The sequence below is a fragment of the Daucus carota genome, chromosome 8 (genome assembly GCF_001625215.2).
Source record: "Daucus carota subsp. sativus chromosome 8, DH1 v3.0, whole genome shotgun sequence".
Lineage (NCBI taxonomy): Eukaryota > Viridiplantae > Streptophyta > Magnoliopsida > Apiales > Apiaceae > Daucus > Daucus carota.
The window spans coordinates 19,255,702-19,282,464 of NC_030388.2; the positions used below are offsets into that span (position 1 = coordinate 19,255,702).

Below are 26,763 nucleotides of genomic sequence, written 5' to 3' on the forward strand. Positions count from 1 at the left end.
AATAAAAATAAATTGATTTTTTATAATATAACCTTTAGCTGGCCAGAATCTTTAATATGTATTAAAAATTTTGAACGATAATTTATACTATATATTGTATTTATTCATATAATTTCATTTGACTTTATATATAATTTTATCAGTAAAATATTTGAATTTGTGTATAATTTTATCCACTTTAATTTTTTATCGATGTGTTTAATTTCTTTTATTTTGTTCATTCTCATTTAATCAAAAAAAAACTTAAAATTTTGAGACTTCACTATCAGGGGCGAGGCATATAACCCAATAATATTAAATATTAAATATTAAAAAAAATTAACATTAGTGTTTGATATAATATTTTAGTCAAAATAAAAAATCCTTGAGTTTTTTATAATATAACTTTTAGATGGCCTAGAATCTTTAACATCTATTAAGAATCTTCACAATTTTAAAATGTATTTAAAAATTACTCTTGATCAAAATTTTAAAATGTATTTAATATTTAAAAAAGTGAATGATTCCTTAATAGTCATAAATATTTAATATGCAAAACTAATAGATTATTAAAACATGATAATCATATTTTATAATATATTTTTGAAAAGAATATATGTTTTAGAATTAAAATCTAAATATTTTAAATTTTAAAATTAAAAAAGTAAGAAATTGTTTGAAGTTAACCATCAATGCAGTAGCACCTGTTGAACCCTGTTACACGTGTGCAAATAAATATACATTCAAGCGTGAGTATTATTATCAAGAGTTAATTACATTGTAGTCAACAGTACGTGCTTAACAGGGTTTCACGCATTTAATAGATTAAAGGTTATACTAGTAATTTCAACGAACTGTGTATAAATTCACGCATTTAATAGATTAAAGGTTATACTAGTAATTTCAACGAACTGTGTATAAAGTAAAAATGAACTGTATTTAGCAACATCCCAAAAAAATGAGAGATAATATAAAATTCATCTTTACCTGTGTCCAAATCTAATTATAAAAATTACCGACGGAGTTCTCAAAAAAAAAATTACCGACGGATGTGCAGAAGACACTCATTTATGCTTCCTTTGTTCCCCAATCCGATCACTAGTAGCTCGCTTCTCATTTCCACATCCACCACCGCAATCTCTCAAGGTTCCCCTCTTATCTCTGAAAATCTTAAATCCCTATGTAGCTTTTGGTGTTAGGGTTTTAATTTCCTCTAATTATTAATTTGAATATGATTACTGTGTGTTAGGGCTAATTGCTAATGCTGTTTGCTGTTTTTGCAATTTGTGTGCTTTTCGAGTATTATTATTTTGATGTTAAGCTTTTTAATTTTGTAATTCATTGTTCCAATATTGTTAAATTGGCATGTTGAAAATAGATAAGAGTAATTGTCAGTTGTAACAAGCTTGATGAACTGTTTTCCAGCTTGTTTTTATCTCGATAGCATTGTTAAGTTCATTTATAAAAAGTCTTTCGAGATTTGAAAACATTACTACAGTTGAGAATGAATTTTTCGGGTGACTCAATTATCTGCAGTTGCTGTATTTTTTTGTCTGCATTTTGAATCACATTTAAAGTGTACGTATTGGAGTGTGTTGTCTACTCTGACCTCGTTAACTGTAGCTAGCTAAATATGTTAAGACACATTTGTAAAGAGGACTATAGTATTACCACATACAGTTTTTGTTTTTGTGCCAAGTGATTGTGGCACTGAAGACAGTATAAAATATTAACGATCATCAATTTTACTCATTCTTATTGTGTATCTGTATAGATTTCTTTAGCAATGTTTTGGTAATTAACAAACAAGCTACATGATTCCGACTCCTGTGGCCTCTTGATATCCGTGTTGTCCTCGGCGCTTTATTCAAAACTGTTTGAATTGCTTTTTTGGTTTAATCGTGGCTCCTATAGCTTTTTTTGTTGGGAGGTTCTAACTTCTGAGTTCTATTTTTTATAATCTAAGCATTCACTGTTGGTGAAGGTTTAGTCATTGTCTTTATAATATATGATGGCGGGACGCTGTGAAGGGGAAGATGAAAACCGTACCCCTAGCGGCCGTAAAGGTGAGGGAATTATATCTTACGCATCATGTTATTATCATGTATCATGTTACTAACAACTGAAAGTTCTGCAGGTCTCCCTCGTAAGCTTCGCAGTCATTCTTCAGGGGCTCATGGGAGGCCTCCTCAAAAGCCACACACTATTACCATAAAATCTGGGAGTATTAAGCACAAGGAAGCAAAGAAGACTTTACTAGCTATTATTCGGCTGCACTGGCCTGTGGGAGCGTATAGCTACACTGAGATAGAGCGTATTACTAATAAGAAGTTTACAGAGGACGTCCTGGATGAGTTTCATGTATTATACTCTGAAATCTGTTTATCATAATATTTTTATTCACCTTTTAATTGATTTTATGCATATATGCATCTATGCATCTAATTGTTGTAATTTTTGAATATATAGTTGTATTACACATATGAGCCAACCATGCCCCGCAAAATTGCAATTTCTTGTGTGAGAAAGCACATTATGGGCGTTGTTAGAAGGACAAGTAACGAGGAGAAGACACGGGCATACGCTCGGGCAAAGACCTCTGGCCGCACCCCCTTCGATCATAGGCCATCATATTTTAATCAAGATGTGTGGCGTTACTTCTGTGATCGCTGGGTGTCGGAAGCCCACATAGCGAAGTCAGAGACTAGTAAGAAAAATCGCGAGAAGCTAGAGGTTAATCACACAGCTGGTGCGAAGCCCTTTGACGATGTTCGAGAGGTACTACAAATAATTAATTATTCTAATTTAATGTTTAATCACTTGTTTGTGCAATCTTTCAGTTTATAAGGAATAATAAAGTTTTTTTCTTTATTGTTGCAGGAGCTCGAGCGTAGCACCGGGACGCCTCCCTCTCGCCTTAAGCTCTGGGAGACTACGCATAAGAAAAAAGACACTGGTGATTGGGTCACTAAGGCTGCAAAAGAGATATACGTATGTTTCTCCCTGTCTGGAGCTTATAATAATGCAAATACTTGCAATCAGTGACATACTGACATGGATCAAACTTATACAGTAAGTTGTAGTTACAAATAGGTAATTTGACTGATTGAAGTCATAGATGCAGAAGTACATCAAAATTGAAGAAACTCTAATAATAAAGACTATAAAAGGATCAACCCTTATCATTTATACCAATCTTCAATCTAAAAATGACGGCTTTTCTTTTTGTTAAATTTTTACTGGCCAGATTTGCCACCTGCTTCTTGTTATAATTTGTGCTTATTCTGGTATCCATCTTCTCTAACACTTCTATGCTGATACTAAAGTTGTTGAGAGCTTTTACATTTATGCTTTTACGTAAATATTTTTGAGTGTATATTGGAGACGCTTAGTGTGAGTTATGAAAATACCTTGTTCTTGGTTTATTTGAGATTAAAATATTTTAACTTAAAAATTCGGTAAAAAGGAAGATTAAAACTTTTCATCAAGGGCCTTTCGGCCCTTGCTGCCTGCTCACTTAGAATATATTGCATGTAAAGTGATTGAGCTCTTTTGAGTTCTTTGGCAGGATATTATGTGTTATGAGGATCTCATCAGGTTTTACATTTTGTTTTTTTTTTTTTTTAATAAAAAAATTTTGGGTTCCTCTTTCTTTCGACTTATCTAGTGTCATTAATATATTTGAATATAGGACGGGTTGTATGTGTATTATATATGTTAATTCCACCATTTTGTTGTGTAGACTGTAAGAAAGAACATGTAGAATATACCTGTAGAAGCTAAATTTACTGTTCTGGTTTCATAATGTGATTCTGTCTTTTTTTTATTACTTATCATGTTCACCTGGCATACAAAATTGAAATACTAGGAGCTATATAACTAATGCTCTTGAATCAGTAATTGTGAAGATATTAACAGCAAAGAGAGTATGAAATTCCCAATAGAAACTTAATATATTGTTTGTTAATTGCATTGTGTTTCTGCCTTTTTGCTGTATTACATGATATAAATTTTCTTGCTTTATTACTTTAGAATCTTATCACTTATCAGTTGAGATGGATAGAGTGATTCTTTTCTCTCGTCAGTACAAAATACTATTAATTAATTTCTATGATAATACAGAGTAATATATTATTCTTTCTCCCCCTCCATTAAACTTGTTTGTTGAATTTATTAGTCGTTATTCCCTTTTTCTTGGTCAATTTTTTATTATTTTTTTTATCACAATAATAATTTCAAATTATATTACAGCTATAGAATGGCTCTACAGTTCCAGAAGATCTGATTAGAACTCAAACATAATCCTTCAGAGGATTATACCTTAAATATAAAGATATTTTCGTTTCTAGTATAGACTTCTATGAATTGATTGAGCTGACACAATTATTATTGGATTGCTTATTATCCCAATAATTGGCCCAAAGCTAAATAACAGAAACAATACTCTGAGCACCAAAAACAAGTTTTATGGAATTAATAGATGGGATCTGCTGATCTGCACTCTGCCTTAATAAATTGGTGTGTGTGTGCGTGAGTGAGAGAGATGGAGAGAGTGAGATTACATAGCAATTGACATATTGTTTTCACAGGAGCGTTATCGTGCCCTTTCTAGCGAACAATCCTCTACAACTTCAGCAGATGAACCTGCAGATGAGCCATTGGATTTGTGGCTGCAGGCCACGGGTGGCATTAAAAAAAATCGTATTATTGGTATGCCAAGAGTGCAAGCTTCCAAAATTTTATCTCCTGTCCAATGCACTAGCGAGTCCTTGCAAGGGGAAGGGCCATCAGTAGGCTCATCGAAGCCAGGTAGGGATCTCTCGAATGAGACATTTGTTCATATTGTCGAATCTACCTTGGCACGTATCCGCTCCAGCCAATTATATCAAGGAGGACGTAAGCTTGACAGACAGACGCTCCAAACAGTAGCTCAGGAGGCATTGGCAGCAGGTGACATGGGTCCGAACTCTGTCTTATCAGAGCTCATTCGCGGTGAGGCACTCAGGGTGGCAGTGAGCTTGATTGAGAATATGCTTCTGGGGATAGAGTGTGAGAAAGAGGTAACTTATGCTTTATATTAAAGAATTTTCTCTGTTTCTTGTTATGTTATATATACATATATATTAATTTTTGCTTTATTATATATTTACTATTAAGTTTCCCGCAATTATGTGTTCCAATCCAGGATTGCAATGAAATGGAGACGGTACCCATTTCAGATGGTGAGGATGATAACCACTCTGATGACGAGGAGCGAACAATGAGCCTTTCAAATAATGAGGCCAATGGGGACTCAGATTAGGCCTTTTGTAAATGTAAACAACAATCGAAAAGTTTGTTGGTGTAAGATGTCTTATCTTGGGTGTGTTTTATAACTTGATAGATCTAAAAGTTTTTGTCTAGTTTAAGTACAGTATTACTTTTACATATATTTGTTTGTTTTTTAGTTGCGGTTGTTGTAGTGTTGGTGTTGATTATTGTTGCTGGTGTAGTATCTTACATGCAGTTAGCAAAAGTTGAAGCGCTTATACGTTGTAACTTGTAAGCCGTGGCCAGAAAGCAACATACTATGTCAAGGCAGTTTGGAGCATGAGGGGCACCATTTGTGGCCCTGTTTAGCACTGGTCATGTTTTTCATAGGACTGTCATTTAACAAAATTTGGGGAAGCTGAAGATATAAACCAACTGGAGCTAAGATTCAGCTAATCAGCTCGGAATGAAATTTATTGGATACTGTTATTGATGCTAACAAAATTAAAATAAGTATAGCTCTGTTAATTAAATATTTTGATTTATAATATGGTATATTGCTGGTATTTAATTTATATTTTATAATATATGTTTTTTCTTCTGATAGTATCTTAAAATTTAGGGCTTTTTTTATTCATAACCAAGTTTTCAATCTTATTTTCAAAAATACTACCTTCTCCAATCTTATTTTCAAAAATACTACTTTCTCTAAAATATTTTCAAAAAAATAAGATCGGAGAAGGTAGTATTTTTGAAAATAAGATTGAAAAAATAGTATACAAGGTAATTCCCCCAAAATTTATAGAAATTATCTGTAAAAGTTTACTATGTTGTTAATGTTATTGATTAGCAAGTCATATTTTGCTTTAAAAATGTGTGCATATGCATAAAATTATTATTATTATTATTATTATTATTATTATTATATATCTGTTATTATATTTTTATTCTACCTTTTGCTGGCAACCATTTTTAGTTAGTTAAGATCAACACAATGTGTTAGTTTCGTTTCATTTCTTCTCTTCACCGCGGGTTTTATAATACAACTTTAATTCCATCCCATTATATTGATAAAATGAAATTTAAATATTAATTAAATATAAAATAAAAGACAGTAGAGAATATTGTTGAGAATCGTATATTTTATATTATATTTAAAATTGATTACAAAACTCCTGAATATGTTCTTATTGTATATTATTATCATTGTATCCTTAATATGTTATTAATAATGATCCTTTTTGAAAATCAAATGCATTATATTATTTTATAAACACTAACTATATATTATATAATAAATTTCAGTACCAAATCATATTTAATCAAATTATGTAAATTATATAATATTAAGAAGATTGTTACATTTTGAAACACAAACAATTATTCAGAGGAAAAGTCCTTTTATAGAAAAGTAAAAAAGTTTGAGTAAATTACAAACAACGCAAATTTGATACGCAAAGGAGATCTCTCTCGTTTATGCAAACACTCTATTTTCCCACCTTCAATTTGCTCCATATATATACACACACCTGTATCTATATCCCCTGAACCGACAACAACTTGAATCGAAATGACAACCGTCGGCGGCAATGCGACGGAGAACGGCGTCGTTTCGCCTCGCTCCGCCCTCATATTTCTCGGCACCGGCTGTTCCAGCGCTGTTCCCAATGCTATGTGTCTTTTACAACCTTCCGATCCGCCGTGTCAACTCTGTTTTAAGTCCATCTCACTCCCTGCTGAACAGAATCCTAATTATCGGTACATTTTGTTGCTGATTCTAATTGTTTAATATAGATGATCATATTTAAATTATTCTATAATGTTGTTTTTTCCGGAATTAATTAGGTGTTTAAATAGAAGTTTAATTAGTATTTATTAGATTGATTATAATGGAGTATTAATAGAAGTTAAGTTGAGAAATGTGCTCCATTGTGATTGATGTTGTGCAATGTATATGAATATAATGTAGTCGATTAAAGAGAATTGATTAGACTTTTCGACGTGTATTTGATTTGTATTCTTAAGTTTTAGTTTGAACTTCAATTTGATATTATTGTAGGGAGGTGTGGTATGATTATTGATAACATTATCGCGAGTGTGTAGTTTAAGTAAAATTATTTTTGTACGACGCAGATCTCATGTTTTGTTTTATATTGACACGCGAAGGACAATATTATTTATTAATTTGTAATTTTAATTAGAGAATCAGGTTTCACAATCAGATTAAAATGCAATTTTTGTTAGATATAGGATGCTTTTGTGTAGTTATATTGGTAATTGTTTGCGTGGTTTGACGTTAATTGTGATAGAATGTTTTTGTTGTTATTATTGATAAAGTTGTTACTCAAGAGGTACAGAATTTGAGTTGAAAAAGCTTTTTTAGCTTGTAGGTAAGTAGGTGTGCTCATGATCTGTTTTGTATTAACAGGTGCAATACATCACTACTTATCGACTTTTGTCCAAATGATGGCCATCACAAATATATATTGATTGATGTTGGAAAGACATTTAGAGAGCAAGTGCTTAGGTGGTTCACATTTCATAAGATTCCTCGGGTGGATTCTGTGAGTTTAGTTCTGCTCATGGATTTTTCTTAAACTTAAAATGCTGTTTGATTTGGTAACTAATGCTTGTATTCATTTGCAGATTTTGTTGACTCATGAACATGCTGATGCAATTCTTGGTCTGGATGACATACGTGCTGTACAGCCATTTAGCCCTACAAATGATATTGATCCAACTCCAATCTACCTTACACAGTTTGCCATGGATAGGTACATCATGCTTTTGCTCTTAATTTAGAGTTTCACTGTTTGCATGGATGATTGACGGTTGCAAATGATGATTGTATTGTCATTTTGTGTCACTTTTATTTACGATTCAGGAGCCTACATTTGAATTTCACTAGCTATTTAGGCTCATGGGGTACTTGATTACTTGTATAAGTTCCTCTTTAGTTGTGGAGACTGGAGGGATAATAGTTTCTTGGGTCCTTTGACTTGTTTAGCTATGCGTCTCTTTAGTTGTGTTTCCTGGTAATTAAATGGACATAGTGACAGTTCTAACTTGAACGTCTAGTGACTCTGGTCTTGACTTTGGTTAGAAAAAGCTGGATCTCATCAGTGCACATGCCTTGTTGGGTACTATAACTTTGTCGTATATAGTTCTCTGACTTGTTAAACGATCTAATATATGGAGCATGCTTTTTTATTTAAGGCATGTTACTACTGAGGTGATTACCAATATGCAAATGATCAAGATATTGGTTAAGAACTTGTAAACATTGTCAAGCCTTAATGAACTGTTGTCCTTTAGCTTGGTGATACAGAAGAGCAAAAATGTATCCCCTCTGCAGCAGGGTTTCACTATATGACTCCTAAGCCTTTGTGATAGCATAACTTCTGTCGAGCATGAATTCTTTGCTTTTATGGCTATGCTTGAATTGCAAATGGTCTGTCATCTTTATTTTGGTCTTGGTACAGATGTACTTTTAGTTTCATCTTGCTCTTTGTTCTGCTAGATTTAATTCTGGAACTGATATAGGCATTGTGTATGGCGTGAATTTTATTTATTTAACTTCATTTACTAACACAGTATATGCATAATGATTGTTCATTTTCTACCTTGAAACAGTGTAGGTGTGAAATTTCCATATTTGCTTCCAAAACAACTCAAGCCTGGCCAAGAAGTAAGGCGTGTGGCCCAACTTGACTGGAAGATAATTGAGAACGACTGTATGAAGCCATTTGTTGCATCAGGATTAAAATTTTCTCCATTGCCTGTTAGTTTCTCCACATACCTAATATTGTCATCATTCTTCCTTTTACCAAATTACAGCAGTTTTTAATTATCCTTGTACTGCAGGTAATGCACGGGGAAGATTATATATGTCTTGGCTTTCTTTTTGGTGAAAAGTATAGAATAGCTTATATATCGGATGTTTCACGTTTTCTTCCCGAGACAGAGCATTGTAAGTTAGCACTGACCTATAACTGTTATATTTCATGAATTTAGGCCTGGCTGGCCGCTAAATTATATAAAATAATCCATTAGCAACATACAACAATAGGAATGTTCTTTAACTTGCATGCATATATGATGTGATTTATACAATACTCAATCTCAGCACAACCGGAACAAGTCGGATCGTACAAATAGTATTGTAGTATAAGTAGGATGTCGTATCTACTTGGAAAGACAAAGGCAATATTAAAGCAAGTCAATAGTCTCTTAATGTCCAGAAGTGTGCTGAGATAAATTGGTTTGTTACTAACTATGTTAAACTAATGAGCAATTAAAACTAAGATTTAACGATTAGGAAAGCAATCCGAGAACTAGGGTTCCTAACTGGTTCAATGAATGTCTAAATATATGCGATATCTACTTGTCATACTGTAGTAAAAACTATATTGAATATTGAGTTGAGATTCTCTCTTTCTTGTTATGGGGTGCAATCAAAGCAAATTCTTCTCTTTTGCGGGTAAGAAATCCCAAGAAGAGCGGTTCTTTTGCAGATCCCAAGATTAGTGGTTCTTTTGCGGTCGAATCACCTTAGGGCTAGTGATTGTTGGAACTAGGTTTCTGCTAGAATAGTTATCGGCAATGACCTGCAAAAGAGAAGAATGCGAGGGATGTTCTCCCGATTCACCTCTGGTGTGAGAATAAGTTAACTGGTCTTTGAGGGTGAGTAATCGAAAATACAAATGCTCTTGTGTGCTTAGAATGTGAATGAATGTAAATGCAAACCTGTACCAGTTACTATTTCAAATTGTGTCCGTCTCCTCCGGTCGTGGCCGAGAACGGGAATGGGAGGTGGTTTCGAGAACCAGGGACGAGGAAGTTGAGTTACAACGTCTCACGAACGACTCTGGAGACGCGGTCAAGGCAATTTCCAATTGTGGACTCTGCCCGAATGGGCTTCGACCAGATGGGCTTCGACCCAATGACCAAGACACTTGGGCCTGTGGAGACTGGCCTTTGCCAGTGATATTTCTGCTATTAATCCACTACGTACCTATCTTTATTGGCTATCTTTTTAATTTTTAATTCCATGTCCTGCATTACACTGCACTGCAGTGGACAACACTTCACTTCTTCACGGATAAAAATAATGCAATAATGCGAGTTGTACTCGATTTATTTTTGAAGGTAGACATTCTTTACTGTTATGCAGATATTTCTAAAGATGGTGGTGGTCAGTTGGATCTTCTAATATTAGACACACTGTACAAGGTCAGCTATACGCCTCTAATATGTTGTACTTTCGCCACTTTCTGGGGTGCTTTCCCTGTTGGGTGTTGTCAGCTAATGCATGACCTTTTGGAATTTGTTTGGAAAATGATTGAGTGGACCATCATCATTTTTCTATACATTGATGTATAAAAATCCTTCAATCTATCTAATGTGACCTGGGTACATATACAACTTTATTTAAAAGTACATATATAGTTTTTGGCAAGGTTTTACTATATTGTACTTGTAAACACCAATTAAAAAGTACAAATTAAAAGGTATTCAGGTATCTGCATGTCTTAATTTAAGAAGTTGCTATTAGACAACAGCAACAATATTTTACATTGGAGGACTGCAGTTCTTGTGGACTGCAGTTCTTATGATGAATTATTTTCTTAAATTGTGAATGGTAGTGCAGTATTTCTTCTCCTTTAGTTCTTGACACGCATGGCTTATAATTAGGTTAAACGCCACAGCTTTTCACTCAAGTGTTGGCTCGCACTATATGTTTAAAGCATGTTCTATCTCTTGGATAGTTGGATATAATTTTCCTTCCACAATTAGAATATTTCTCTCCATTTTCTCTATATTAGCCTGTTATATACTAATTTGCATGTTTTCTTCCACTTATTTATGCAGAATGGGTCCCATAATACTCACTTTTGCTTCCCCCAGGTTCGTTCAACTCCCTTACCTGTGGATGGGTTTATTTTCTGTTCTGTTGATATATATAACTCACCTTTTTCTTTTATCTTGTGGTTATTCTTCTTTAATTTATTTATGATGAAGAGTGTGCATTTTGTAGACTCTTGAAGCTGTGAAGAAGTTGAAGCCGAAGCAAGCTTTCTTCATTGGAATGACACATGAATTTGATCAGCAGAGGGATAATGAGTTTCTTGCAGACTGGTCTCAGAGGTACATGGTTTAACTATCCTTTCATTGTTTATATTAGTCTCATATGTCATGTACATTCCATTTTGGTTATCCATTCAAAATATATTGTAAATTGGAAGATGATTGCAACTTGTTACTTGTGGTCTTTTCTTTTCTTTTTTTCTTTGTTCTTTTTTTTTTTTGGTCAATACTTGTGATCGTTTTCTTATATTGGGTTACTTCTATTTTTGAAGTGGTCACTAATAGCTTAAACCTTATCTACTTTCAGAGAAGGAATTCCAGTCCAGCTTGCACATGATGGGTTGAAAATCCCGGTAGACCTTTCATGAGGTAAAGATATAATCTGTTGCATGCATGTATTGTTCTTAGTTTAGTAATAAACAAAGATATGAGCTGATCCCTGGCCATCAATGGCAAGGGAACTCTTATGTGCCATCAATTTGTTAGCCATTGGATCGACGGCTGAGATTAAATTTCTGCTCCCCCCTACCAGCAATAAATTTTCTTTTGAAAGAGTTGTTGCTTCTAGTAAAAGTATAAAGTTACTGGAGGAGGTATGTATTCAGCAAAAATTGATTGCTGGTTGGGAGAGCAGAAATTTTAATCAATCTAACGGCTGAGAAATTGATGGCCGCATAAGAGCTTCCGGGCCATTGATGTCCAGGAATTAGCTCCCATTACAATAATATGATAATAGTACAAAAATCCCCGAGTCGTTCACCGTCTTCAGATAAAAGAGTGCATGTAGAGGTGTTACTGTGTATCTTGAAGGTTCCTGTTTGTAATTTGCATGTTTTGCTTGTCAATAACAATTATATGTATGATAAACTGTAGTAATTTGAGATCTTATAAATTTTTAATCTTCACCCCGAAGTTCTTTATTACAGAAAACTCTTCTATGATATACGCAAAACTCCACTTATAAGATCTTTATGAAGCAATCTTCAAAAAACAGACCTGCTCAGCAACCTATCAACTATGTGATGAGTAATCTACTTGTATGCAAAATATAGCCACTTGTCATTAAAATGATTTACACTGTGTTCCCGAGTCACGAATTATAAAATGGATTGAAAAGAAGAGACAATAAGAGAAATCTTTGTAAGCAACGTCCCGAGTTTTTGTTGAAGAGAAGAAAAATATTTTACTCTTTTGAAAAATTTATCCACTATTTGAATAAACAAATAATTTTTGAATGTTCTTTTTTGCTTGTTCTTTTTTTCTTTTGCTAAAAAACTCATGAGCATGGGAGACTAAGTTTGAAAATGTTCTCTTTACTTTTCAACTGCACAGTTAGATCTGTTTATTTGTGTTTGTTCAACAAAAACTCAGTACTTAGAATTTTAGATGAGCTGTTCATCATTAATTGTATTAATCGTAAGTAGTAGATACACTGCACTGACTGTTATGTTACAGTGAAAGGATAATAATCCCTTAAAATTGCCTTGTTTGATGGGATTGAATAATACCTCCTCCAACCAAGTATTAGAGAGGATTATAATCCTATATCTTAATTAACAAAACAAACATGGGATATCTATTTTAAAGTATTATAAATCTTGAACTAATCCCAAATATGGTTATACCAAACAAACACGGGATTAAAAATTTTAAAGGATTATAATCCTATCCCTTACTTAATCCCATGAAACAAACATGGCCTTAAGTGCATCAGGCAACCTGAAATGTACATCCCGTGTGACTTTTTGCATCTTCAAGTTGGGGGTGTTTGGATGATTGGTGGGAATGGGAATGGGGAATGGGAATGGGGAGTATGGGAAATGGTAACCCAAGAGGTGTGGAGGTATTGATTTACCCTTCAAGAGGGAATGAGGTTCCCATTCCAAGCAAAAATTTTACTAATCCAAACACAATGTATGGGTATTAGGTTCCGATTCCCGTTAACCGGCTCATTAACCATCAACCAAACGTCCCCTTAATCTTGAAATGTAACACCTTGGTAGAATGGCGCTTCAAAACCAACAGGTGTTAAGTTATCCTAAATATACAATAAAAAATAGTACAGGTGTTACATACTTACATATCTATGTTAAGTACTAAAATTTATTGCCCAAACTATTCTCAAATGAAGTCATCATATATAACATGTTGATGGTACTTGGTAGGTAGCCTAGTTCTCAAGTTTGAATATGTTTATTGTGTATTATAGATTCCCAGTTTGCTTTCTCGTTGTTACTGATCACAGATTAGTATGAATGACCTTGGTATAAAATATATGTTCATTTTCTAAGTTCCCTGTGATAAAATTAAGCGCGGGGCGGGGGGGGGGGGGGGGGGGGGGGGGGGGACTGACATTCTGATTCTGAGCAACTTTTTATGGTCTGTATGCAGGTTGATCTTTGAGGGAACTTGTTTTATCAGACGATACAAAAAATTGCTTCTTCCCATTTCGAGATAGAGAGATTCAACACAGATTTTGGTAAAGTTCCGCTGCAAGCATGTTTAAGTGGTTTTCTGACATTCTGCGAAATTCACTGATGCATCATATAGTTCACAGATAGAGAGTACTGGCAGAATTAATATCTTGTTACATCTTATGTTTATTCTTACAGGGAAGAAATATATGCACATACATTACAAATTTCATCCTTGATATATGTCCGGAATTTACATTCTTAAAGTATTATTTCATATTTCATGTACCAAGAACTCAACTGAATGTGACATATAACATTTATACTATGCAAGTTTGGCAAGTTCTTATGTAAAAAGGAAGCAGCTGAGGAAAATACAATGTGGGTTAGAATGCTGTGCACAGCAAGTATATATTATTATATTATATATGTATGATATCAAGTATTAACCTTGATAAAGGATTAGTAAATGGAGGGATTGTATTAAAGTCGGACACGTGAATGAAAATGAAAGAAAAAGATAGTAGGGGCCGGTATTACTCACTGGAAAGTTGATAGACAAATTTTCTATTTCAGTCCAACTCATTACCGGCGATTGAGGGATGTTTGAAATGATGAAATCACTTGAACAATTAATGTCTCAATTCAATCATACAAACACACTTTATTTCATTTTTGGAGGATTTATAAAGTGCTACAAGTCAAATAACTTTCTGTTGAGGTGATAATTAGATTCTAAGAGGAAAAGAAAACATTATTACAGAACAAAATTGGATAAGAATTCAATACAAATAAGACAGAAGGAACCCTACAGTATAATGAATGTGTTGCATTATTACACGATGCCTGGTTACAGACTTTGAAACACTTGGGCAGTCTCTGGTCAAATAATTACGCTTATGAATCTAACCGAATCTATTTGGAGTAGATAATTAATTCTAGTCAAAACAATGACCAAAAATATATGTATATGCGTGTAAGTATCTGCTGCAATATAACTACATATATACCACTATGTATGGTTCGTGGCAAGGACAAAGAGAAGAAACATCATCACATGTGAAAGTGAAATGAGAAAGCTACGAGCCACAAAGCATATAGTCCCCACTTCCCAACCTCCTTACTTATCAGCTTAGCCATTAAGAGGAGTATTTCCAAATTCCAACTAATAAATTATGTAATGGAATGTTTTGAGTTCTATAATTTTATTCACATGTCCATTTCTTTTGCATCATTTCACACTTTGCACATACTTATCACCTCAAATTCGTGTTTTCAAATATATTTGTTCCAGCCAATTACATACATTTAATAATATAAGTACTTTTGTTTTGATTTAATAAATATTTTAATATAAACAACAGAGACGTATTTTTGGCTGTCTATAAATACTTCGTAATTAATTTTGATCCGAATTTTGTTTTATCACCATCATGTTCACACTATATATTATTTTAACGTTAGCAAAGGTGAATATGGTAGGACAATTCCGTTACATTGCCAGTTCTGTCCAAGAGTTAATTTATTTAATTTGCAGAAATGAAGTAAATGGAGAGGGTGAGAAAGAATTAAAGAAAGTTAAAGTAGGTTAGATGCTCCTGGGGTTCATAATCCTGGAGCTAATCAAATAGAAAAAGGATGAAGTGGTACGAAAGTATGGGAGCACTTTGCAGTCTTGAGTTCTGAGCTATTAAACTGAGCTACTCCTATTAAACTTATGATTGATATAAAAACCACACACATGCATACACACACTTTTGTGACAGAAAAGAACACGAATCCGAGGCTTAGGTCATGTTTATACCTCCATGATTTTGGAGTATTGTTTATTTGTTCAGAGGATAGGCACAAAATATTAGGGAATTTAACAAAATATTATGCAAAAATACTGTTTCCAATTATACGCAACCAGATACAACTTCATTCAAGATTGTTTCATACAGTAATTTTATAAATATTTTTGAAATTTTAATATTTTTACAAAATATTTGAAAAGGATGTAATATTTTTCAAAAAATATAAAATTGAACTTGGAAATTTATAGAAAACTCCAAAATAATATAAGCCCCTTCGGATTATCTTTTACTTGTTCCTTCAATTTTCTCTTCACCTGTCATAAGCTTGTGTTTGTCGGCAATGAATATTTTCATAAATTTTATAAATTTTTAAAGTTGAAAAATAATTTAATTTCATGATAATATACTACTTATAGTGGAGTTTTTTTTTAAAAAAAAGATTACGTAAATTCGTTGAATAAAAAATAAAATCAAGCACAACAATGGGTCGAAGAGTTGATCGAAGTAATTTATTTATTTTCATTTTGACTTTTTTTTTTGACAAATACAAAAAAAATTTATTAACTTGAATATAATATAGCCGAGACAAAATACAACCGCATGTAAAACAAATAACATATTAAAAACAAGTTAGAGCAGATTATGCTCAAGCCACAAGTCTAAAACGATTTCCCGTAAAATGTAATTTTTCCATTGTCCGTGTGTTATATGATTATTATTTAATAAAAGTGAAATTTTTTGTAAACTTGTCTAATTTTAGTATTATTAAATGGAAAATATAATTATTTAAATATAAAAAATTTATCAAATCGAGTTCGAATTTGACGAGATTGAATAAGTTCCAGTTGAATAACTAATATTCCAGTTCAGCATGATAAATTTATAAAATAATTTTATAAACAAAACAGTTGAGTCATTCAATTTAAATTTTTTAACAATAGAAACACTTATTTGTATCATTTAAAATATTAAGAAATACTTAAAAATGGTTAATATAAAGAATAATTTTTGTTTCATAACTTTTATTTTCTCTTTGACATTTTAACTATAAATCTTAACTTGCTTATGATTTCTCTTTTATTTTTTTGAGTTTAAATAAAAAGACTTATTTTAAGTTCACCTGCAGAGTTCCTCGTGCTTTTTAGCATGCAAATTATCTAACTTATTTATCTGTTCCTTTGCTTGGAATTGGTAGCCGATTTAAAAGAACATTACAAAATATTTCACCCCGAAACCCGAACAAATAATATCCTCTCACTGCTAGCTATCAGTGGTCTAAGAAACCGGTACAAGTACTTGGCTACTAGTCTATCATATGGGTTAGAGATGCATCGAAGCACGTGTAGACCAGGTATCTTTGACTCCTTTCCACCTACTAACTTTTTTCACTTACACATACACACTCTGCAATTATTTTTTTCCGGACGCCCCTCTGCTCACAACTAACTTTCATTGCAAATAATTAGATAAACACCACTCATTTTTTTATTTTATTTTTTTTGCTAAATCACTCATTTTTTTTATTTCATGCAACCGTGCAAATCACAATAATTAACAAATTATATAAAACAATAATGAATCAAACACATAAAATGAAAAATGTACAATATTCTTTTCTGGTGAAAATACAGCAACCTTTGTCATCAACAACAAAAACAAGAAAGAGAGGAACTGGTTGTGTCATTTCCTTCCTCAGCTTGGAGAAAAACTCAGATTTTAATTTTGTGGAACAGAAACAGCACAAGACAGACAAATAGTGAAACAAAGTTAGAAAAGCTCTTCTTACGTACGTACATGCATTACATGTAACTCACATAGTACACCCGACTACAGATCGATGGCAAGAAAACAAAACCCTCTTTTTAATGCTCGTGAATTAATTGGATCCTAGTAGTACTTTTTTCACTCTGAAATTTCGTCTAGGTTTTGTACTTTGTTCAGTAATATTGCCCATCTTTTATTTTTCATAATGTGGGACTAGCCTAGTTTCTGTACCAGCCTCCCTAGCCAGCTCCCCGTCTCATTTCCAAGAGATTGTTGTTTTTAACCATTTCTTATATGGGTCCAGGTCCTAGCATACGTATGTCAATCAATTTTTTGATCGTTGAATGCATATCCAGCGGTCAAGATGAAAATAAAAGTTTAATATGTCCAGCGTTTTTTTATCGCTGGACGGGGAAAAAGACTCCGTCCAATGATAAAAAAAACGCTGAACAGACTTCGTCTAGCGCTAAAAGAGCACTGAACGTAAGTTATAATCCTAGCCGCTAGATGAAAGCCCACTAACTGTGGGTTGGGTAAACAGTCCCTGGCAATACCGCTGCCCTTCTTATATAATTCTTTTTTATCGTTCGTTTACAGAGATACTCCTTATCCTATTCATTTTTATTAAGTTTATTTTTTGGAACACTTCAACCAATTCTAAATATTCTCAAAATAATAAAATAGTATAATATAAAATTTTAATTGCATCCACTATTTTCTTCAACCACCCTCATTTTATATATTAAATATTGGTTGATCCCACTACTTTATCCAATTTTCTTATACTTCTTTACTAATTTATATTTTTCTTAATATTCGTATCTCATCTCATGTGTACACTGCTGCATGGGACGAAAAGAGTGACCATTAGCCACTTTTCATTTTTCTCTTAATAATTTACACCTCAGTTTCACATTTTACGTTTTTGTTAAGACATTTTAATTTACTTTATGACAATAACAATAAAAACATGATAATAATATTTAATATATAATATATATTTGGAAAACCAACTAAATCTCCTTGCTCATATTGGGCGGAAGAGTATGCAACTTGCCGACTTGATTATAGTATGGGTGTGCTTGTAAGTTGTGATTGTATACATGGTGATGGTGGTGTGTATGCTCACCGATTTTCACACCTCAGATTTATTATTATTATTTTATTAAAGTATACAGTAGCAAATTGCATGTAGTCGGACTAGTCAGTTGTCGGTATGTGGAAGATTGTGGCAGCCTGAGGATGTCAGCTTCGTAAATAAGAGCGGTGATTTAAAAATTCATAATTTATTTGAAATTTTTGTTATCTTAAAATTTAATTATAGATTTATAAGTTATATTTAAATAAAAATTCAATTTATCAAAAATTCTCAAATAAATATACTGTTTTAGTTGATCAAATGATTAATTCTGTTTAATGATTTTACCGGAAACAAACTATAATATTATGTTATGAAAAATGCTCGAAGTACATAATTATTTACAAAATTTTGTATATAAAGACATGAGATGAGATGGGAGGAACCCTAACGAAAACATATCATGGACATCGATTTGTACAATTTTATGAACACAATTATGAATTATAAAAAGAATACTAAACTCGACATCCTTTAAGATTACTGAAATTATTAGCAAACTAAGACAATAATTAATATAATGAAAGAAGAAGGATAATGTGGTAGAGCCAAATTAGTTGTAAGAGCATATTTATCAGAATAATGGTGAGTTTTTTAAATTTATAGTAAAAAATTAATTTACAAAAATGAGAATTTCATATTGATTAACAAATCTAATAATAAGCTCTTTTCATAATTTTATTATTTTATATTAAATTCAAATTATATTAATAAAAAATAAGGAAAAAATGTGAAAAGAGGAACTAGTTAATCATTATCTATTTATTAGGAAACGAAATTGATTCCTTGATATTTAAAAAGTGACTAATACTGTGCTGAAATGGTTTTATATGATATGTTATTGAAAATTATAATTTAGAATACAATATAACAGTGTGAAAGTATTTTTATTTTCAGATATCACAAAATTTTAAACTTAGAGCACAGCGGTTAAGAATTTATCATTTATCATCCTGATTCGATTCTAGCTGATTATGAAAATTTCTTAAAACATATACTCCCTTCGTCCCATATGGTTGTTTATATTCACTGTTTGCACACATTTTGGCTCTTATAAAGTATAGTTTCATAATTATTTTTTAAAATTTTATTTTTGAATAAAAGTTTAAACATCAAACTTTTATTCAGAGAATTTTTTTTTAAAAAAAAGTTATAGAACTATAAATTAAACGAGTGTGGAAAAACATGACAAAAAGTAACGTAAAAAAAATAAGAGGGGCAGAGGGGTACTCATTTATTTATAAATCATATTTGTCAAAAAAAAATTCTAAATCGTAATCCAGTATACAAAAATTCAGCTTGACATATGGCGTCTGTTTGGCACTTTTTTTGATCAGTTTGTGTAAAAAACAGAAATATTTTTCAGAAGTTATAAATGCTAGTTTTTTTTTACCGTTTCTACTTTTTTCCCAAACAATCACTTACTGTATAAATTTTAACTTCTTTCTAACTTATAATTACTTTTTTTTACTTTAGTCTCTATTTTTTTCACTTTTTCTTTTAATTAAAAAATATTTATTTTAAACTCACTCAAACGGACGATGAATTACTGAAATGAAACCAAATCTGCACTTACTCGACTCTGGATAGATAGTCAGGAAAAATGATTTGGTCAAAGATGAGTAAGGTCATCAATTAGTAATTGGAGAGGACAGGGGATGATGATGATTAGTTGAGTCAAAAGTATGGTGTGTATTCAATTCACTGGTTTCGTTGGCTGTCACGAGTAAATTTCCTGTAAAATGATTTGATTGATTAATACAACATGTCTCAGTATACGTATACAATTCATATTACTCTCCTCATCTATGCCCCGTTTTTGTCAATTTTAGAAACCTGCCATTTGCATGTGTGGTCGGATTTTAAGTTTTCTAAGCAAAAGTTATACGTCCGCGACTCCCGTTCAACCCACCTCTTTTCTATTAAGATCGGGCTCGTTTTTGCGAAAAAAAATTGAAAAAGGTTAATTTTTACATTATACGACCACATGTGAATATTTCTGTACTACTCCTCGTTGGTCCCGAGGGACGGAGGAGACTAGATTAGCCGAAAGATGGTTATCGGTTCAAGCACGTAAGGTGACCCTACTTTTTCAGGGTAAGAATGGGTAGAGAAAATGTCTCAAGCCAACGTTCGAATACCAAGCGCTACGACGCTGAAGTAACACATGTCATACTCCCAGAAAAAGCTCGAACGACCTTCAACAAAAGGGTACCTGTATCCAAAATCAACACAGATAGGTAGATAGAGAATGCCTAGAGACGCGAGACAAATCTCTCTAAGAAACTCGGCAAAATAGCCCCGTAACTTCGGGAGATAGTAAATTAATTTTTTAATTATTTATATTTTAAATAATCGTTATGTTACTAAATTCGACACTAAGATCTCTTCTCGAAGATGGCTCTAATTATTACTCTTTATATATATGTGTGTTATACGCAGTATCATAAAATGGGGGAAATCGAAATTACCGTTAGGTGATTAATGAGATAATCGAGATATTAGTTGGATATATTAAAATAATATATTAATATTTAATTTATTAAACTTGTTATATTAATATTAGAATATATGTATTCTCTCTGTCTCATAATACTTTTCATGTTTCTCTTTATCACGCTTGCTGACACACATTTTTGATCGTTAGTATTTTTAATTTTGTATTAGTATTAAATATAAAAACTTCATCGTATTAAAGTACTCGTAAATACGAATCCAACCAAATCACTCATAAATATAATTAATCTTATAAATTAGACGTAAATTAGTAATTTATATTTCATGTTATGAACAGTCTCGATATATCAAACGAGAGAAGTAAATAGAAACGGAGGGAGTATTATTATTATCAACCAAATCCAGTGTTACAGAAATCGGGAATCGGACCTAATCGGTTGAGCTACCGATTCAGAGATTAATCGGAAATCGGGGATTAATCGGAAGGATTAATCGGTGTGAAAATCGGATTTATTTTAATATTAAGATATTATTTAATATTTAGTTATTATTATATTAACTATTCAGTAACTAATATATTTACTACTCCCTCCGTCCCACCCATTTCTTATCAAATGGGTTGGGCACGGAGGTTAAGGAATATGTATAAAGTAGTGGAAAAGAGGAAGAAAAGTGGGTAAAGTGGTGGGACCCATTGATTTTTAATGTATAAAAAGAAGATAGTGGAGTAAAAGTAGTGTGAAAAGTAAAGAAAAGTGGAGAAGTGGTGGGACCCATTGACTATTTTTGGTAAGTTTTGAAATGTAAAGAATTGGATGGGACACCCCAAAAGGGAAAGTGTAAAGAAATGGGTGGGACGGAGGGAGTATATTCATAAACTTTATAATTACTCATATTTAAAGTAATATAGTATTTTAATTCTAATAATTTATCATATATACTTCAATTAAGATATATATATAAGGATTAATCGGATTTCAAAAATCGGATCGATGGCCGACCTTGCAGGAGATTAATCGGGAATTAATCAGTTAAATCGGGGATTTTCAGAACACTGACCAAATCTGACAAATCGAATTAATAGAATATCTTATATTCATGTACGGTACGTGGTCACAGATAAAGTTAAAAGTTCTTTTTAGTCCCCCTAGTTGAGTTTTTCTTTTATTTTACTTTGTCAGTGATTTTATGTTTTACGTGTTGTGTGACACTGTGACTTGTGTATTGCACTTTCATTTTACCTGTCTCATTTTAGTTGCACTAATTACTCTAACCTTACGAATCTAAACACGTACATTCTGCACTATAAATTCTGTTGCAGGTAAACATTTGTGTAATTGAGCTCAATTATTCGCGAATATTTAATGTTTGGCTTCATAATATTCGAGATTTAGAGAAAGTGTTTATGAGTGTTAGTTTGATCATTCACTTCGAACTTAAATTCTATAATGCGCACTAGAATCCAATTTTGAGTTCAAGATTTGTAACGTAAATGAACTTAAATTCAAATCTAAATCACTACAGATTCAAACTCGAATAAACATTTTCATATCCGATACGATTGCATAACATATTTTCTTGTTTGTAACTGTATAAGTGTCGATTAAACTACTCTAATTTATTATATTCGAAAGTGTTTATCAATTTTAATGATCAATTTAAACTCAAATTTTATATCGCACTTCAACCAAATTCTGAGTTAAGGATTCGTAACGTAAATTTAAATTCATATTAAAATATTTATTCGAATCAAACTCGAAACACGAGAATTTTATATGCGGTTCGAATTCATAACGTGCCATAATTTCTTGTTTGTACATGCACCAACCTTTTTCCCCACTGTTACAGTAGATTACTGTAATAAATGGCGAGTAACATGATGTAGAATCCGCGACTCTCTGTCGGCTCTGCAGGTAAATAAAAGAGACTGTGTGTATGAATGAACAGTCTTGCTGCATTGTGTTGTATAAAATATATTAACAATCATATCTCTTCGTTACTCTCACCTCTCTGCATATTCTCTGTCTCTCTCTTGCTTTCACAGCACCATCAAATGGATTATGATAGAATACATAAACCCCAGGTAGCCCTTCTTCACATTTGAGCTCATTTCAACTTTTAAGTACTTTTTGTGTGTGTGAAAAATGTTGTAAGACTGATTTGATTTGATTTGTGTTGATGGGTTTTTTGCAGACTGGGATCATTTCACCAAGCAAGCTGAGAATGAAGCTGATGGGCCAACAGAGAAAGAAAGAAGGAGGATCAAATAGTAACTCTGCAAGAACTTCTCCTTCTAAGCTTGAGGATGCAGAGTTTGTGAGGAATAGCTTGTTGGCTTCTGATGTGGAGGATTTTTATCAAGATGGTCAGTTGGTTTGGCTTAATTTACTTGCTCAACTTAGACCATCTCCAATCTTGTCTCTATCTTTATCTTCAAACCAACCCTTTAAACTTTATTCTTCTCCAACCAATCCTTCAAACTTTACTTTAAACTCAATTTAATACAATAAAATATAGAAAGATAGATACATATATATGTTGTGTGAGAGTTGGTCAAATAGTAATGAAGATAAAGTTGTACAGTATTCCTTCAAATTTGAAGATAAAATGTTGATATCTTCAAATATGAAGATAAAGCCAGCATGCGTTGGAGTTGTTTTGATTGCTCTAACTTCAAAAATATGAAGATAAAGTCATCCGTTGGAGATGGCCTTAAGGAACTTACTTTCTTGATTTTTTCTAGATGGGAATGTAAATATGTGATTGGTGCTAGTTGTTTTTATCATGTACTGCAGTGGCCTCAATTTCAAATCTTTAACTTGTAAATCTGTGGCAAATTTGTTTTTCGACCATTTTTTTCTGTTTAGTAGCCTGAAACTGGGAAATTTGCTTGTAGAAATTGCTACAATCTGCAATTTTTGCCAAAAGTAGCTATCTTTTGCAACTTGTGATGAAAGTTTATTTTTAATTTTTCTGGGAAAAAGTCATTTTTTTTGCTAAATAGCTGAGTTTCTGTTAGCAGCAGCAATGCCAAACTGACCCTTTGTGGATTGCCTATTCTGTATGTTGATGCACATAGTGATAGAGTTAGTACTGGTTATATGACTTTGTTTGAACTGTTTTGTTTATGTGCTCAACTGCTGGATAAGTGTTTTAGAATTTGTGTCCTGTAATCCTGTTGCAGTTTCCAATCTACAAATTGAGTCGGTGAAACCAGGAGGCTCTGCGGTTTTGGATTACAGTCAAGGCGATTACAACCCTTATCAGCAAAGGGAACATGGTAATGGCGGTCGTCTTAAATTGCAACAATTCTCAAAAGCGGATGGTTTAAGTTTGAGTTCAGTTCATCCGATGAGAGCATTGGAAGATGATATTGATTATGATAGTAATGCAAGTTCATCTAGCTTTGAATTTCAAGGGGAAAGAACAGTGAACAATCCTATTGGGAGGTCACACTTGAGGCCAAAATCTTCGAAGTGGAATGATGCAGAGAAGTGGATAATGAATAGGCAAGCTAATCATTCAAAAAGTAGCAATGTACAAAGCCAAGCGATGAGAATGCAAGTTAAAAATGGTGTTAAATTTGCTTCAGAGTCTGCTAGCAGTGACAACAAGTCGGCAGTTAAACGAGTTGATTTCTGCCAACCTGCAGAACTAATGAGCATGGAGAAGTTTTCTTTTATTTCTCCTGGAGGTCTGCCTACTGGTCAAGGAAACGGGACAAATCTGCCGATTGATCTTTGCCCTCAAAGTAAGGATCTGGAAGCCGTGGAATCCAAGAATTCCTCGTGTATGACTGCTGCAGGCGACGGATCAACAGGTAAATCCTATGACTCTGCTTAGATTAGATCAACGTGTTCCCTTGTTTTCCCATATTTATTATACTAATTCTAGTTTTTGTTTCAATCATGAAGGTCCACCAGTAATAAGAGCTGTTTCGATGAGAGACATGGGAACAGAAATGACTCCTGTTCCAAGTCAGGAACCTTCAAGGACTGCTACTCCTGTAGGGGCAACGACTCCAATTCGGAGTCCAACTTCTTCACTCCCATCCACTCCTCGAGGAGTACCAACTTGCACGCCTGCAGATTACTTTAGTGATGCTGAGTTGAAAACTTCGACTAAGGGTGGCACAAAAGAGTTGTCAGAGCAAGAACTGAAACTCAAGACAAGAAAGGAGATTGTAGCTCTTGGCGTCCAACTTGGTAAGATGAATATCGCTGCCTGGGCAAGTAAAGATGAGAAAGACAATAGTGCTGCAGCAGCTGAAAACGCTGAACTGGAGGAACTGCGTAGGATAGAATTTGAGAAACGTGCAGAACTATGGGAAGAAGCTGAAAAATCTAAGCACAACGCAAGGTTTATCCCTATACCTACACAATATTACTTGGCGTAGAACTTGATCTGGCCTCTTGACATCAATTCTTATTTCAGATTCAAGAGGGAAGCAATCAAAATCCAAGCCTGGGAGAGCCAGCAGAAAGCAAAACTTGATGCCGAGATGAGGAGAATCGAGGTATGAATGGAAACTCTTCCTCTGTTTATAGTCAGTCATCGAAAGAATGTGATTGTTGTATCACTGTGTAGTCTAATACATATCTTGAAGTTGCTGCTTTGGATCATTCGAGTATTAGATTGCATTCAGTTTAGCCGTTATGGCAAAAGCCAACCAAGTTTTCTAACTTAATCACACTTCTAAACTGTTGTTTTAGTCCCAAGTCGAACAAATGAAAGCACATGCCCAGGCAAAAATGGTTAAAAAGATTGCAATGGCAAGGCAAAGATCAGAGGAAAAACGCATTTCAGCTGAAGCTAAGAAGAATCGCCAAAACGAGAAACTTGCTGCTCAGGCAGACTACATTCGCCAAACTGGCCGTCTTCCATCTTATCCATATATGTGTTGCGGATAGTCCTACATAATTAAGCAGTACTAGACAAGTCTCCGAATAGCCTACTTGAATCATCCGCATCTCGTGTAAAGAGGATTGCTTTCATCTGTTTAATCTATCCATATAAGTACTCCCCACAAGGTACAAGTTATAGATGGGTTGTGTTCTTGAATTGCTGCACAACATCCACACACAGATACTTGTATGTTCAAGAATGGATAGTGTTGTAAAACCCGCGGTCTTGCAGTTGGTTACAGTTTGCCATGTACATTTGAAACTTAGACTGAAATCGAGGTTTTTATTTCAAGGTTATTTGATACACATTGCCGTTCTGGTTGAAAAAACTGAAATGTAGCTTTCCCAATCTATTTAAATGGCTTTTAGTTTCAACGCTTCTCCATAATGTTGAAGATCTTCTTATACTATGTTAAGTTACCGGTTCTCTTAAAACGCGAAATTTATCACATTTGGTTTATAGCAACTGATATAAATTTTTAATACCATGTTAGCCGGCTATTTTGGGACCTGTACTTGAAAGTAGGCTGAAGGTTTTAAATTCCCATAGAGTTCCATATAGAATCATAGATTCCCATAAACTTGCATGTTCACCCATACAGTAGATGCAACAATTCACTTTCATACCTCAAATAGCCAGGGGCGTCTCCAGGATTTCGGAGGCCCTAGTAATATACTACAAAGAATCAAAAATATGTAGTATCTAGTATAGAAAATTAATTTTGAATTAAAAATCTCAAAGTAGAGAAGAATTGAAGAGATCACTATATATTATCTTTGCTGGCATGCTGCTCTGGTTCTATATCTGCTCAATTGAGCGTATTAGGTTTTCTACCTTTTTGGATATATTAAAGACTTAAAGTGATTTAAAATATTGAAAAACTTTATATTTTATTGGGCTTTTATCTATTTTTTTATTTTATTACATGGACCTAAAGTTAAATGACTGTATATATAGGAGGCCCATGTATGGA

The 26,763-nt window shown here is 33.2% G+C and overlaps 3 protein-coding genes across 4 annotated transcripts; all 3 read left to right on the forward strand.

The window, feature by feature from the left end:
• The first annotated feature begins 993 nt into the window (after positions 1 to 993).
• LOC108197210 (uncharacterized) lies at positions 994 to 5,425 on the forward strand. Of its 2 annotated transcripts, none has more exons than XM_017364761.2 (7): positions 994 to 1,125; positions 1,964 to 2,045; positions 2,117 to 2,340; positions 2,449 to 2,757; positions 2,860 to 2,970; positions 4,569 to 5,039; positions 5,165 to 5,425. In XM_017364761.2, the coding sequence occupies exons 2-7, from the start codon at positions 1,988 to 1,990 to the stop codon at positions 5,279 to 5,281; spliced, it is 1,290 nt and encodes a 429-aa protein (XP_017220250.1). In that variant the 5' UTR covers positions 994 to 1,125; positions 1,964 to 1,987; the 3' UTR covers positions 5,282 to 5,425. The 2 variants fall into 2 exon arrangements, with proteins under 2 accessions (XP_017220250.1, XP_017220251.1); XM_017364762.2 differs by having other exon boundaries at positions 1,006 to 1,125; positions 1,946 to 2,045.
• Positions 5,426 to 6,654: 1,229 nt separating this feature from the next.
• Positions 6,655 to 14,014, forward strand: LOC108197335 (putative hydrolase C777.06c). Its single transcript, XM_017364916.2, has 10 exons — positions 6,655 to 6,987; positions 7,658 to 7,793; positions 7,876 to 8,003; positions 8,863 to 9,010; positions 9,094 to 9,199; positions 10,403 to 10,461; positions 11,101 to 11,136; positions 11,267 to 11,376; positions 11,624 to 11,685; positions 13,708 to 14,014. Exons 1-9 carry the CDS (start codon positions 6,800 to 6,802, stop codon positions 11,682 to 11,684), a joined length of 972 nt encoding a protein of 323 aa, XP_017220405.1. The 5' UTR covers positions 6,655 to 6,799; the 3' UTR covers position 11,685; positions 13,708 to 14,014.
• An 8,762-nt stretch (positions 14,015 to 22,776) lies between these two features.
• LOC108197078 (uncharacterized) lies at positions 22,777 to 26,164 on the forward strand. The gene is made up of 6 exons (XM_017364567.2): positions 22,777 to 22,968; positions 23,079 to 23,250; positions 24,070 to 24,705; positions 24,800 to 25,244; positions 25,320 to 25,401; positions 25,598 to 26,164. Exons 1-6 carry the CDS (start codon positions 22,825 to 22,827, stop codon positions 25,793 to 25,795), a joined length of 1,677 nt encoding a protein of 558 aa, XP_017220056.1. The 5' UTR covers positions 22,777 to 22,824; the 3' UTR covers positions 25,796 to 26,164.
• The last annotated feature ends 599 nt before the right edge of the window (positions 26,165 to 26,763 follow it).

Coding starts and splice junctions, on each gene's coding strand:
- LOC108197210 (XM_017364761.2), top strand. CDS start 1,988: ATGATGGCGGGACGCTGTGAAGGGGAAGATGAAAACCGTACCCCTAGC. Junction 2,046..2,116: donor TACCCCTAGCGGCCGTAAAG/GTGAGGGAATTA, acceptor AAAGTTCTGCAG/GTCTCCCTCGTAAGCTTCGC. Junction 2,758..2,859: donor CCTTTGACGATGTTCGAGAG/GTACTACAAATA, acceptor TTATTGTTGCAG/GAGCTCGAGCGTAGCACCGG.
- LOC108197335 (XM_017364916.2), top strand. CDS start 6,800: ATGACAACCGTCGGCGGCAATGCGACGGAGAACGGCGTCGTTTCGCCT. Junction 6,988..7,657: donor GAACAGAATCCTAATTATCG/GTACATTTTGTT, acceptor TTGTATTAACAG/GTGCAATACATCACTACTTA. Junction 8,004..8,862: donor ACACAGTTTGCCATGGATAG/GTACATCATGCT, acceptor ACCTTGAAACAG/TGTAGGTGTGAAATTTCCAT.
- LOC108197078 (XM_017364567.2), top strand. CDS start 22,825: ATGAACAGTCTTGCTGCATTGTGTTGTATAAAATATATTAACAATCAT. Junction 24,706..24,799: donor TGCAGGCGACGGATCAACAG/GTAAATCCTATG, acceptor TCAATCATGAAG/GTCCACCAGTAATAAGAGCT. Junction 25,402..25,597: donor CCGAGATGAGGAGAATCGAG/GTATGAATGGAA, acceptor CTGTTGTTTTAG/TCCCAAGTCGAACAAATGAA.